This window comes from Pleurodeles waltl, chromosome 3_1 (genome assembly GCF_031143425.1).
Source record: "Pleurodeles waltl isolate 20211129_DDA chromosome 3_1, aPleWal1.hap1.20221129, whole genome shotgun sequence".
Taxonomy (NCBI): domain Eukaryota; kingdom Metazoa; phylum Chordata; class Amphibia; order Caudata; family Salamandridae; genus Pleurodeles; species Pleurodeles waltl.
This window is the reverse complement of record NC_090440.1, coordinates 1,349,593,076-1,349,606,973: the sequence shown is the minus strand read 5'-3', so window position 1 is coordinate 1,349,606,973 and position 13,898 is coordinate 1,349,593,076. Positions and strand designations below refer to the sequence as shown.

Here is a 13,898-nt window from a genome sequence, read left to right as displayed (position 1 = left end):
CCAATGGATACTGGAGGACACAACTACGGGCACTGAGCATTTTCCAAGGAGGTGAACATGTACACTTTAGGAGTGCTCCACTGGGTGAAGATGTCCTGGACTACCCCTGACAGGAGATGCTAATCGTGAGCGACAAGATATAGATGTCTCAGACATTCATAGATACAGCCATATTACTGTCCACCTGATCTCTTGACAGTGTGCCCATAACCATAGCCTAAACACTTTCAAGCAATGAAGACAAGACTGTACACCCCCCCCCCTTTCTGGGTTCACATACCACATTGCTGTTGTATTGTCTGACAAGGTCTGCTTAGATGGAAAGGAAGAAAGCGTTAAGCAACCTCTAAATTGCCCCCATTTCCAGCATATTCATATGAAGATCTCCAGATGATTTCCCCACCCTGGGGTGGAAGCATATCACACTACTGTAATAAGGACTGGTGGAGGAGCAAAGGCCATCCTGCAATTTAGGTTAGCCCAATTCCCTCTCCAAGCCACTTCTACTGTAGCACTGGATGATTACAATGGAGTTAGACAAGTCTCCCCATTACTGTAGCTGCAGAGGCTCCAAAGCAGGGCCCTCGTGGTAATGTGCATGCGTGACTAGGAAGATGCAGGAAGCTAGCAGACCCCAAAAATGTGAGAACTCTAAGAACTGGGACTTGCCTGCCTGGTTGGAAAACGGTACCATTTTGGTAAACCTTTGTAGAGAAGAGTGGCATCTAACAGATCCTGAGCACTGGGGTGGTTGAGAAGGCCTCAGGTAGGATTTGGGCTCATTGATCATACAGCCCAGGTTGAACAGCAGGGATACTGCTGAATGTAGATGGCAAGACACTATCTCCGGTGCCCGTCATCCAGGTATAGGAAAATTGGAATGCCCAACCTTCTGAGACGAGTTGCGACCACTGCCATCACCTTCATGAAGACAGGAGGTGCTGATTTTAAGCCAAAAAAGGAACACAGTCACTTGGTGCCACTATTACCACGATATACCCTGCTCAGGAGTCCCAAAATCAGTGAACCTGTCCTTGGGTGCTTTTGCTACCATTCAGCAAGAACCTGGACTGGCAGTTTGGGCTGGGCTGTACACAGGGAAGCAGAGTCATGACAGATTTTCACATGGCTGGGTCCAAACCGAGGGGTCATGGTGTGCAGGACAACAATAGACTAGGATGAGGCCTGAACAATTACCAGAGGATAAGATTAGTACAAGAACTCAATCCTTCACTTTTTGTACTTTATCAATGCATCTTGATGTAGAGGACTATCCATCTGGATAAGGTGTTCTTCTGCATTGCCCTGCCTTTCTTGGACCCACACAAAAACCCACTCAAGTGTCTTTGGTGTGAACGGTGTAAAAAGCTCCGCACAGTTTTGGGGTCTAAATGATGGAGTCTCTCCACTTTTGAGTGATATGGTTGGCAAAGAACATCAGGAGCATGATGGACTACATGATGTGAATAAGGAGCAGCAGAATTTGGTAGAAAGGCAGCTCTAGTTCTTAGCAGTTTGTCTAGAAAGGAGGTGTAGGATGGCTGCAATGAAAGTAGACTAGCTGAATTTAACCTGGCGAGAAAAACAGTCTTAAGGGTCTGGTGTTTTGGAGGACTCCTGTGCAGTGGCTCAAAATGAATGTACACAACAAAAAAATAAGAAAACAATTAAGGTCCAACTGAGGTACCTCGGTAGGCTTTGGGGGAAAATATGGCCCAAACTTACAAGAAAATACATCACAATTGATGATTTATACAAGGACGGCTGGTCCTGAAAACACAAAAAGGCCGAAAGGTCCAACAGGTAACTTAACAGGGCTCACTGCAAATCCTTGCAAGTCCTTGCTGCGTCAAAGAAAAAAAAATATTAACACATCCAACAGTCTGGCCTGCAATAGGTCTACGTTATGAGTGCCACACCAAGCCACAACCTTGTCCCATCACCCTGTCAGAAAAGATTTGTATAAAGCAACCTGGACACCAGGATAACATTGAGTACTCCAGCAGGGAGATCAAATGTAGTCAACTTCTGCTGCACAAACTCTACACATGAAGGTGTAGCTCACATAGGCCTGCATGCAGGACTTTGTCCTGTGCTGCAACAGGATACTCTCCCCTAGTCCTACTGAGGGATAAATGATCAGATACCACACACTCCTTGCGTAATATGGAGTTAATAGGATGACTTTGGCCTGACCGTTCCGATTATTAAAAGAGTAGGAGAAGTAGATGATGGAAAATCATACAGAAGTTCTGTGCTGCATTTTAAGGTGAAATGAAAACAAAGATCTCTCTGCATGGGGGGAGGGGGGGGGGCAGGCAGATGAAAATGTAATAATATGATACAAAAGGGAAGAAAAAGTAATTGGCCCCTCAACTACCAATATACTTTGTTTCAATCATCATCCTAACCCTTACCTTGTAGTGGACAAGCCCATAATACACCAGATCATCATACAAGTAGAGATTTTTTATTTTTATTTTTTAAATCTATGAAAATGGTATCCAGACATTCATATTAACTATTCAGCTATTTTTCAATTAATCCAAGTAGTTAATTATTTGAACTCAAGCGTCAATACTCAACATAAAACTCACATTAAACTAATTTGTTTTAGAATTATTAGTTACATAAATGAGAACTAACCACTAATGTATACATTCTCCTTCTGCCCCAAAGGTATCCTGGTATGTATAGGTTCATGGGGACCAGTGTCAATGCTTTGTCTTGGTGCAAAATGTGGAAGACAGTGAACTGCTGTATTGGACTTGTATCCTTAAAATCCTTCGTTCTTGCTCCTGGTAGTCCTATGTTCCCAGATAAGCAACTGGAGGGGGCTTCCTCAAGAAAGTTTCAAAATGTTTCGGCCCAGTAGGTTATTTGATAAGGCCTCTTCAAGATTAGTACAAGTACCTGAAATGTTTAATTAAAAAAAAGTGTTTAAAGTCAGTGGAAAAAAAAAATGTAAAGATGCATAACGTCTCTCGCTTTAATAATGACTGCCTGCACCGCAGTTATTGGAGGATGAGGTTTGTGCTGGTAAGGGAGGAGCTGAAAATGGCCTGAATGTGCAGGGAGGCAAGCCGAGTAGGAAAAAGTCAAATACTCACTGCTGGAAAAATGAATGAATAAATAAATACAGTGGATGAACGAGTAATTAAGTGACTGACCCCCGCCCCCCACTTGCTGAGCACACCTTGAAGCGTAAATGTGCATGTCATGCATTGCTCCCTTATTATATTTCTTATCTTATGAATAACTTATCCATGGCTATAGAGGAGGTCTATACCCACAAACGTTATGTAATCCCTCGTATGCAAGAGTAGCACCCAGTTCTTATTTCATAGACCAGGTATCTCTCTAAGGCTCCGCTGACCAAAATAGCCTGAACTTCCCGCAGCAAAATGGACAAATGGGCATTAAAAGATGCTCTGACGAGGGAGAAATATATGGTGGGATGGGAAGGAATGGCAGGCCTCCTTGGACAACATACAGGACCCATCTGTCGATATAATGGTTTGCTACCCATGGAGAAAAAGACTGATCCTGCCTCCTACAGGGTAAGTGTGTTCTGCCTATGGCAAACTAAAGTGACATGGAGGCTGCTGGTGGAGGTGCTGGGGGCTGAGGTTTGCTGTCTCTCCAGGCCTGAAAGTTGCCCAGTACATCCCAAACCCCAACAGGACTGGGGTGCCTATTGTTTGGACAGTGGGCCTTAATGCTGTCTTTAGGCAAAGCCTCTAGCATGCTTTAAGTTGGGTGAAATTGTTGAGGTTGCTGCTTTGCAGGTGTGGAAAGACGAGGAAGCATGCAGAAGCCCTACTCTTTTTAAAAAGCTTGAAAGCAGAGTTAGCCTTCTTGCCGAAGAAGCAAGACCTCTCGAAAGACATGTCCACAGGGGATTCTTAAATGTCACAGAGAAGCCTGTGTTGTGCTCCCTTGCCTTGTGCGGAAGAGATCCATAGTACTGACCACTCTCCCTAAGCAGTCTGTTGTGTCCAAGCCATCTTGGACTATCTGTGCCAAATTAGCGCAAAATCCTTCTAGACTGCTGGTAGGATTTCAGCGAACAAGTCGCAAAATGAATAGGAGTACCTGTCTAGCAAACAGCTGTGTAGAAGGATCTGAGGCAGAGATTAGCAGAAGAAAACATCTTCCCAAATGTCCCTATTCTTTTCAACTCTGTCCCTGAGAAGTAGAAAAGAATTGTGGTAAACTCGGCTAGGGGAAGCCCACAATAACAGGCTCTCGGGGACAGGGTGGTGTGTTAAGAAGGTAGGGTGCCCCGTGACTGTCTCACCTGTGTGTGTTAAAGTGGGCAAGAGCAGGGTTTGGTCCCATAAGGGTGTCAGGCCGGCTAGGGATAACCTGATGTAACACCTCTGATAGGTCATTGTTCTTTACCTCAATAAAGGTAACTGTCATTCTAAGACTTTGGCCATCTATCAAATGACTATGGCTGATGAAGAAGACGCCTACATCCAAGGTCCTGGGGCGAGATCACCACAGGGTCCGTGGAAGTGTCCAGCCCACAGGTCTCTTGCAGGTTCTTTACAAACTGCCATACTGAAGGGCAAATCTTTTCCCACCATCACCAAAACCTGGTTGGCTCTGGTCAGAGTCCAATCCCAACAGTCGCTGGCGCACTGGAGGGCAGCTCCTAGGCAAAGGCACTGTCTTATCAGAGTCGGAGTGTAGGGAGACTGGGTCAGTACACAATAAGCTTGAGCACAGCTTCAGTTGAGGAGGATTCCACTCAGATTTGGGCAGAACTATGGGCCCGATGTCCTCAAATGGTGTCTGAGGAACCAGTGGTAATGCTCACATGGCTGGAATCGGCATTGGATCATGCTGCAGGGTGTGGAGTTGGCTCTGGATTCAGAGCGGAACCTGAAGTTGGATCAAGAGGCACTGTCCGTATAGATACAGACCCACTGGCAGTAATCAGATTAAAGATCTTCACAAATCAGTGAGGCTCCAAGGTGCGCTGGAGGCATCGGGTGGGGGGAGCCAAAGATGCAGACCAAGGCCTCCTTAAATGCTTCAATCTGTTGTTGCATCCCAAAAAGACCCTGGGAATTCGGGGTGCATTGGAATCTGCTCCTCAGTAGGAAGACTGGGAGTAAGACCGCAGGGCATCTTGATGGAGTGGCGAGTCTAGGACAAGACCTACTTAGACTTATGCTTTTTTTTATGTGGACTGCAATCTGTCACTGAACCGGCAACAGGAGCAGGAACAGATTAGCATCCTCTACTTCAAGCGGGCGTGGGTTGCATGAGATTTCCTGCAGTGCTCCATGATGTACGGCTTGGCTTCAGGTTCCCAGATCACCTATGGGATGATCAGGGTGCACTCCATGCATTACCTGTACTAGTAGTCCAAACCCAGACAGACCACCCTAGAGACATCTTGTGGGGATCTGCAAACATTTCTTTGTGACAAACCCTACAGGGCTTAAACCCTGCAGTTTTAGCAGGGGATATGTTGTTCTGTACATAGGAAAATATTTTTTTTCAAGAAAAAAAGCTTGCCAACTGCAGGGAAAAATATAGGAGCTGGCTGCAGACCCACGTACAAAGACGAGGAAACCCATGAACTGATTTCAGTATGCATGAGTGGCACCTATATTCCACTCCAATCACTTCCAAGGTGGATCAGCGTTGATATAGAGCCGAATGACGCTACCTACCTGATCACGGGGGATATGCTGAAAAACATTCCCATTCCAGTCTGGCATCTGGGACATACTAAGGGTGAAGAATCTGCAGTTAGACATAGCCATACAGTGAGAAAGCCACTTGAACCAAATATATCACTGACCGGGTTTCTGATTGCCTTACCCACCAAAGATCACAAAACAAACAATTCTTTTTGTCATTTCATAGTGATAATTGAGAATGTAAAGCCAGTTCTGGAAGCTCTTTTCAAGTTGGCATACACAAGGGTACAGTCATCAGGATGAACTGAGACATCAAATTACAATTCAAACTGCCATGAGTTACAGGATATCAATGTTCAGAATCTGTCGCTGAGGAGAGCATTGGCCCTGGATGTAAGATGGCCTAGGTGAGCCCCCTCACCCCCAGAGGTAGGTGTCTGTTGATGTTCACAGGCAGCTACCCATTATGACTGGGTTTGAAAAACAACCAGAAAAGTAACAATTTATTTTAATTCCACCATACAAGATTGTGCTAAATTCTGGAGTCCACCAACACTAGATCTTCCCACTGGCAAATAGCTTGTGGCCATTGTCTGGTAAGACCCTGGAGTCCACCAACACTAGATCTTCCCACTGGCAAATAGCTTGTGGCCATTGTCTGGTAAGACCCTTCTGCATAAGGTGCAAGCACAGCTGAGCATCTGCTACCAAAGCAATACATGACACCATCATTCCTACAAGTTTCATTATCATTCTCACTGTGAGAGGATGCAATGGCTGGTACAGGCGAAGCAGTCTCTGAAATACCAAAACGCCCTGGGGTAGGTTTTGCCTGCAACCATGTAAGTTATGGCTTCGAAGAACAGCTCCAGTGGATAGGGACAGAGAGGATATTTTTTTGCATTAACACTGAACCCTAACATGTGTAGGAAATATATTTATTGTTGAGTGTGAGAAATTCTGTGATTTATCTGGCTATCATCAAGCTGAGGAACAACCTGAATAGTGTTGATTTAACCACTGCCAGACATTTTGTGACCACTCATGGGCCTGTTCAGACCGAAAAGGTTAGGGCTTTCACAAAAATGGAGATATTGGTGGCAGGTCAGGTGGGTGGACATGTGGAAGTGGGCTCCTTGTGGCTGAGGTCTGTCAAGTAGTCCCCAGTGCAGAGAAGTGGAATGTCTTGTAATTTTGAAGTCCCCTGAGGTGTTGAAGTGGTTGAGCAGCCAGAGGTGGAGGACAGACCTGCGTCCCTTCTTTTTTGGAAATTAGAAATACAGAGTGAATGCCTTGCCCTGCTGGGGTGGTAAACTGGTTCCGTCACTCCCTTGTGGATTAATGCCAGCACTTCCTATACTTGGCTGATTAGCCCTTCTAAGGGCGGAGCAGTCCTGGGTGGCTTTGGTTACTGTTCAGGGAGGGCCAGGCTGGCAGACCAGACTGGACTGTTCCCACTGGAGCAGGGTGAAGACTAATATACATATGGCTAGGCCCAAACTGAGGTAGCATGGTGATCAAAACAACGATGGACCGGAAAGTGGCCCAGAGTAATTACCAGTGGCTGAGATTAATTCAAGCATTCAACCGTTACTATTTTGTAACACTTCCTCTTGCAGCTGCCTTTGGTGTCTCGATTGGATACTGTGGTGTGGTGAAATCTTTGTTGGGTGTTATGAAACTCTAGTGAGTAGCCATAGGCAAGAATAAAAAATGTAAACTTGCCAATGGTTATTGCATGATAAGAGTTAAACCAGAGACCCTTTCTTTAGGCACTTCTGTTGCCCCCGAAGCCTCCTTCAAGTAGGGCTTGAATGACTGACCCTCCTGAAAGGAATGTGGATGTTAGTAATGACGGTGTTGAGATATAGTGGCTGATCTGGCTCCAGCTCGCACGTGATGCCTTCAAAACACTGATCCTGCGGCTGTGTTTTGAATCCTTCTCTGCTTTAGGTATGTCAGTTTCCTTTCTTGATCTTCTTGAGCACTGAATCTACGTGAAGGCTGTTGGAAATTTGCCCTTTCTCCAGGGTCATCCCAATGATTTTGTTTTGCCAACTATAGCACTCTAAGCACTTTACCTCTGCTAACTAGTGGTAAAGGGCTTGTGCTTCTCCTTTCAACGTGATAAACTTGGTATACTCCTGATCGGCACATTTAATTACTCATAAGCACCTATTATAAGGTACTTAGCGTTGCCAGGGCATGTAAATCGCATGCTACCGGGGGATGCAATCATTGTGCCTAAAAGAGACCCACTGTGATTGTGGCATGTTTGGTCAGGCAAAGGGGTGGGTGGTGGGGGGGTGCAAAAGAAGAGCCCTAGCCAATTTCCTATCTGAGGTCGGTATAGGTACAGGGACTGCCGCAAACTGGATTTTAGTGTTAGATGTGGGAGGACGCTACGGTGACCGTAGTACACGCCCCACACTGTGGCCGAAGACTTTGGCCATCTTGAATAATGACCAAAGTGGATAGAGTTAGCCCTGGGAACCTCTGACTGGTTAGGGCATCCTCAGGAGTCATTCCCACCCACTAGTGCATGCCAGGTTTAAATGTGGCATCTCCAGACACCCACCTCAGAATACTTCTGGACCTGTTGAAGATCAGAAGAGGACTGCACCTGCTGTGAGACCTGAGAAGAGCCCTAAAGGACAAGACATGCTCTCCCCTCTTGTGCCCAGGGCAAATGAGTGGACTCCAAAGGACATAAGGTTGACCTCTTGTGACAACTACAGGGATGCAAAAAGCTGCTTCAGGTGGGTGCTTACCACCATCACCTTACAAATATATTACAAGAGCCAAACCGATGCAGTCATTAAAATGCACATTTGGGTGCTGCCAGACATCTGGTTGGAAATGAGAGCTTAGCTAGGCATGCATTCACAGGAGAATGCTAGAGCGGTTTATGCAAGGTATAATGGATGTTGCAGTTAGAGATAGCTCCCCCATCAAGATGAACTCTTTCCAGTCTTTTTTGTAGTTATTGGGAAGGTGTTTTTCAGCATTAGCAAGTACTGTACTGATTAAAGTTTCAAGAGCATCTTGATAAGAAAGCCGCACACTTCCTCAACTGCATGGTGTTTGACCATGGGGTGGTCTGTTGCATGCTGGATTACTGCATAGTAGGATGTGCACTCATAAGAAGGCGGCTCACTGGGTACCATTCTAAGGAATGCTAATCTTGGAGGAATTAATACTGTAAATCTTGATAAGCGTTGTCTCAATCTGATGAACCTGCTCATTGTAGGAGTTTAGAAAACCCACTGCAGAATCAGGCTCTGAACCTGTTGTAAAGGGGACATGGACTATACATGTGACTAAGCTGGTGGAGGACTTTGCAGCCATGTCTTAATCTTTTTAGAGATTGTGAAGGTTCAGAGTTCTCCAGATGATGACTCTTCAAATGTGAGTCACTGCTTTTTGGCATGGGGTTGGCATAGAGGTGTAGTGTGTGGTGGATGAGTTCATATGTGTTCTGTCACATGGACTATGCAAATTCACCTATGCCTGATGTCAGGCTGCTCTGCTTGGTCTTCTGGTGGAGCTGGGTCACTTGGTATCAAGGCCGGTGGGACTGCTCTGAATCAGTGGTTGCTGCAGACTATCAAGGTTGTCTCAGAGGCGGTTCTGGCAGTGAGTCTAGTCCCTCTTGAAAATGTCCCTGCCCTGGAGCCAATATCACTTCAATGGGGAATCTCAAAGGAAAATTCCTCTTAAGAGGTCTACTGGGGAAGCCAAGGTGTAGTTTTTGTTCTAGTGTGAACTCCACCACGGTCTCTGGAGAAGGAAATTAGAGGAAAAGTACTATGGAATTCGCTCCCACAGCCCCTGGAAAACTGAAGGGTCCTTCTCCAACAAGATACATTTGTTAGACACTGGCTGTGGTCAATGGCTCAGGAAAGTTTAAGCATTCCATAGTGCACTCATCGTCTTTCCCTTAGATACCAAATGGTATTTTTTCACATGAAGGCCGAAGCAGCAGACCAGGACAATTCCTCATAGATCCTCCAAAGAATAGCCCTATGTTGGTCCCACCTGGAAACTTATTACATTTTGGAAAAAATAGAACGGTATATTCCCCTTATTTCAGCATCCAACAAGTCAGAGTCATCCAATTTTCTCACAACTTTTGGGCCGATTAGATTCCCGAAGCATTCCACAGTGACATGAAGTCTCATTTTGCAAGTGTGAATTCCAGTTTGCCAAATTTAGATTTCCATTCTATAGTGCAATGGTTCTGGAGCTCTTAAAGTTTTTGGAGCCTGATGTTGGGGGAAAAAACAATCTGAGATGGAGTGTATGTCCTAGTGCATTTCAAGTTTTAAGATAGGGATTATGAGTCACCCCAAAACCAAAACGTCTGCTTTGAAGAAAAACAAATTGCAACATCTGCACCAAACATTAGATGGCAAATGTGTGCAAAGCAGTAAAACAAGTTAATTTCTCTCCAGTTCTGTAGAAAACAATGTGTACAAAACTAGCAAACAGTGTGCTCACCTCCACACCCCTCTTAAGTAGACTGGGTGTAGCAGCTTTGTTTAAGAGAAGGTTTTAGGGTTCAACTGCCAGAAAGGGTACACAATTCAAGACAGATTTGGACTTAGAGGGAGAGTACACATTATTACCTGAACACTTCACCTCACATCAATGCTAATGCAGGACTTTTTTGGGGTACTTGTTTGAAGGGATTGAACCCTTAAACAGTGGTTTGGAGGAAAGTGACGGACCCACAGCTTTCACCCCCAACCAAAACACTTCTGGCTGAATTTAAACTCTCTGGAGATCTGCATACATTTTTCAAGCAAAAACCCGAGACACTGAAACCACAGAGGATTCCTGTACTTATTTTATAAAAAAATGTTTTGAGGGGGGGTGTCTTTACTGATGATCAGGGTCTATACAAAAAGGTCACACCACCACTGGCCAGCCTGTACCCCAAAACCTATGCTAAAGAAGGAAGATATCCAGTGAACCCACAATGTTATTTCTTTGATGCCAGGGTTTTCATCAACTCCATTAAAGCCAATGTTACATCCATGTAATCACAGCATTTCAACTTCATGTAAAAAAAAATTTTAAAAAAGAAAAAAAAAGTGAAGTGAGGGGCAATTTAAATTAGGAGTGCAGAATTCCTTTCACCAGGCGCCCTACAGATGTTTCGGGCCGAGGACAAGTTTGCACATGCCCAATCTCCCCCTAGCAAAAGCCCTTTGTCTTCAAGTTTACAGTGCCACAGCAGAGGGGTTTTCAGATGGTATTCAACTAAGATGAGATTGTTATCCTTATGTATAGGTTGTCTGAACGTCTGCATTGTTCATTAATGCAAAGACTTTAGTATTTGGGTGAGCACATGAAGGAAACTGCAGAAAACTAAGTGTATTTATACACCTGTTTGTAACATTTAATAGCTTGAAGCTACTTATAATGCCAAAGTGTCCTTGATTTTCTGCAAACACATGCAAAAGCCTGAAAGCAAGGTTGGTAATTTATTTTAAAATGTACACCAACAAAGTTACAACTTAAAAAACTGCTAAAATATCATGCAAGTTTAGATACCATTCATCTAATATCATAGTAAAATAGGTTTAATGCATATTAATATTCAAAACCAAGGATGGATTATCAGTGTAAAACCATATTGGGCAACACAAAAATAAATTAGGTGCCCACTTAAAGAAAATCATAAAAGAGCATTCTCAGCCATTTGACCTGGCACTGGTATCAACTGAACACATTAATTCACAAGAGTTTTCAGAAGGAGACCTGAAAACCGTGCTTGCTAGCTAACTTTTGCACATCTCATTTTGCATGAGCAAATACACACTTGCATATTTTCTCACTCAAAAATGTACTGAGCAATCTCAACTTGGTTTTCCATTAAGCCACTTTTCTTCCTACACTAGGAAACGTTTTACTTCTGCCCTTGCCAGGCAAGTTTCCAACCTCTTACAATGTGGTAAGAGATTGGCGAGAAATTTCTCTTAAACATGGAAGTTGTCAGTGTTCACATTCACATACGGCATTCCAAACAGGAAACTATTGCTTCTCACCTACTTCCAAGCCCTGCATGTAGACTTGGAGAAACGTGCCAAAATCACTGGCTAGCTAGAATTCAAGCCCTGATAATATGCCATCATATGCACATAAAATGCACATAAACTGCACATAGCCATATCAGGCAAGCTATTACCTATGATATAATGAGAAAGCTGTCATAATTTGTCATGCCGCTGACATCAAAATGGAGACGTGTTTTTTTCCAGAATAATTAGATTCCTGAAGTATCCTGTCAATTATACAATTAGTACTTTTTAAAAATTCCACACCAGTTTAAATGGGAAATAAAAACCTAAAAAAAGTAACGCAATTAAAAGCCACATACTGAATGAATCAGTCAGTAATGTGGGTTCCATGCTAACATTAACACAGCAGTAAGCTCTTACCTGGATATGCCTCTGAAGGGGGAAATGGGAGGGTAAAGGAGTGTGAGATCAGGGAGAATGAAGATGAAGCGGCATTAGCTGAAGAGAATTCTCTGTAGTCTACTTACAAGCCTTCCCTGAAGCCATCAATTAAAGCCTGGAAGAGAGGTTTGTTGTGAGGGATAGTCTGCAGAATATTTCCGTCAGCCGTCACATAGCCAATGGCCCATTGGCCAAGCCGTGTACAACTCAGGCGAAAGATATAGCTGTGGATAAATAGCAAATTTAAAAGGTTGTCAGTGAACAATATATTGCACTTATGATGTGGCATGTCCTGAAAGCTCTCTTAAAAGCACGTTAGCAAGAAAATGCTCAGTGAATGCTGAAAACTAAGTTATTAACAGTATTCTTATGATCCAAAAGGTAACAGTAACATACAACCAAAAGTAGGGTGTGCTTTTTCCGTACCCATGTCTGTTTACATTTTGCTCTCTGTTTTTCAACAAACTTGGTATTTTAAACTGCTGTTTTGTTCTACCTGTGACTGTCTGAATTTACCTCTAATCTATCTAATTTATCTGCAAACCTGGTACATTTAAACTGCTGTTTTTGTTTTACCCGTGACTGTATGAATTTCCCTCCTAGTTTTTTCACAAAGACTGCGTTAACCAGAGTATATTTAGGGGGTTGTTTAATCTGCTCTGTGGTTTAAACTGTGCTTGGAAAGAGTATGCAGCACTCGTTTTTGGCAGGAAAAAGTGATTAGTTTAAGTGCACGAAAAGTAGTATTTGAGTGGTTTCAAAATTGTCCATTACATGAAAAGTAGAATCCAGTAGCTAGGAAGTGTTTGTGGTGCCTGTCTGTATCCAAGGAGATTCCGAAAGGAGCAACTCCCTATCCCCTGCAACAGCAGCCTGAGCTTAAGGTCTTTCACCCCGCATGTACGTTTCTACTGGTTGTTGCATCTGTTGCTGTGATTGGTTGATAGGGCTGGTATTTCTACTAGATTAAGGGGTTAGGGTTTGAATTGTGAATGGCTGATCGGGCTGGGTTTCTGATTGGCTACTAGGGCTAGGCTTCCTATTGAACTTAGTGCTTAGGGTTTTTGTTTGACTGGCTGTTAAGACTAGGGTTGTGATTGTTAAAAGGGCAATGTCTCCTAATGGCTCTAGAGTTTAGGGTTATGATTTTGATTGGTTAGGGGTGGGGGCTAGGGCTCCATTAGCTAATAGAGCTATTTAAGCCTAGGGTTCAGAATATTTCAGCCCGGGAGTTGAGGCGAAGGGTGGAGAGGACAAGGGCAGTTGCCTGTTTGGGCAGGGTTGGGCTTAAGGCCAGAGATACTGCCCAGTTTCACCTTTACCAGCTACCAACATAATCACTCCACATCCTCCATGTAAGGAAATGCCTCCTTGGCATGGTTGCCCCCTGACTTTTTGCCTTTGCTGATGCTATGTTTACAATTGAAAGTGTGCTGAGGCCTGCTAACCAGGCCCCAGCACCAGTGTTCTTTCCCTAACCTGTACTTTTGTATCCACAATTGGCAGACCCTGGCATCCAGATAAGTCCCTTGTAACTGGTACTTCTAGTACCAAGGGCCCTGATGCCAAGGAAGGTCTCTAAGGGCTGCAGCATGTCTTATGCCACCCTGGAGACCTCTCACTCAGCACAGACACACTGCTTGCCAGCTTGTGTGTGCTAGTGAGGACAAAACGAGTAAGTCGACATGGCACTCCCCTCAGGGTGCCATGCCAGCCTCTCACTGCCTATGCAGTATAGGTAAGACACCCCTCTAGCAGGCCTTACAGCCCT

General features: G+C 44.3%; 1 protein-coding gene across 3 annotated transcripts in view; it reads right to left on the bottom strand.

Moving 5' to 3' along the window:
• The window catches only part of CBL (Cbl proto-oncogene), a 404,076-nt gene that overhangs the window by 193,804 nt on the left and 196,374 nt on the right, over positions 1 to 13,898 (bottom strand). For all 3 annotated transcript variants that reach the window (XM_069224841.1, XM_069224840.1, XM_069224842.1), the window contains exon 6: positions 12,214 to 12,351. In XM_069224841.1, coding sequence (XP_069080942.1) covers positions 12,214 to 12,351 — 138 coding nt within the window. The remainder of the gene's footprint in view (positions 1 to 12,213; positions 12,352 to 13,898) is intronic.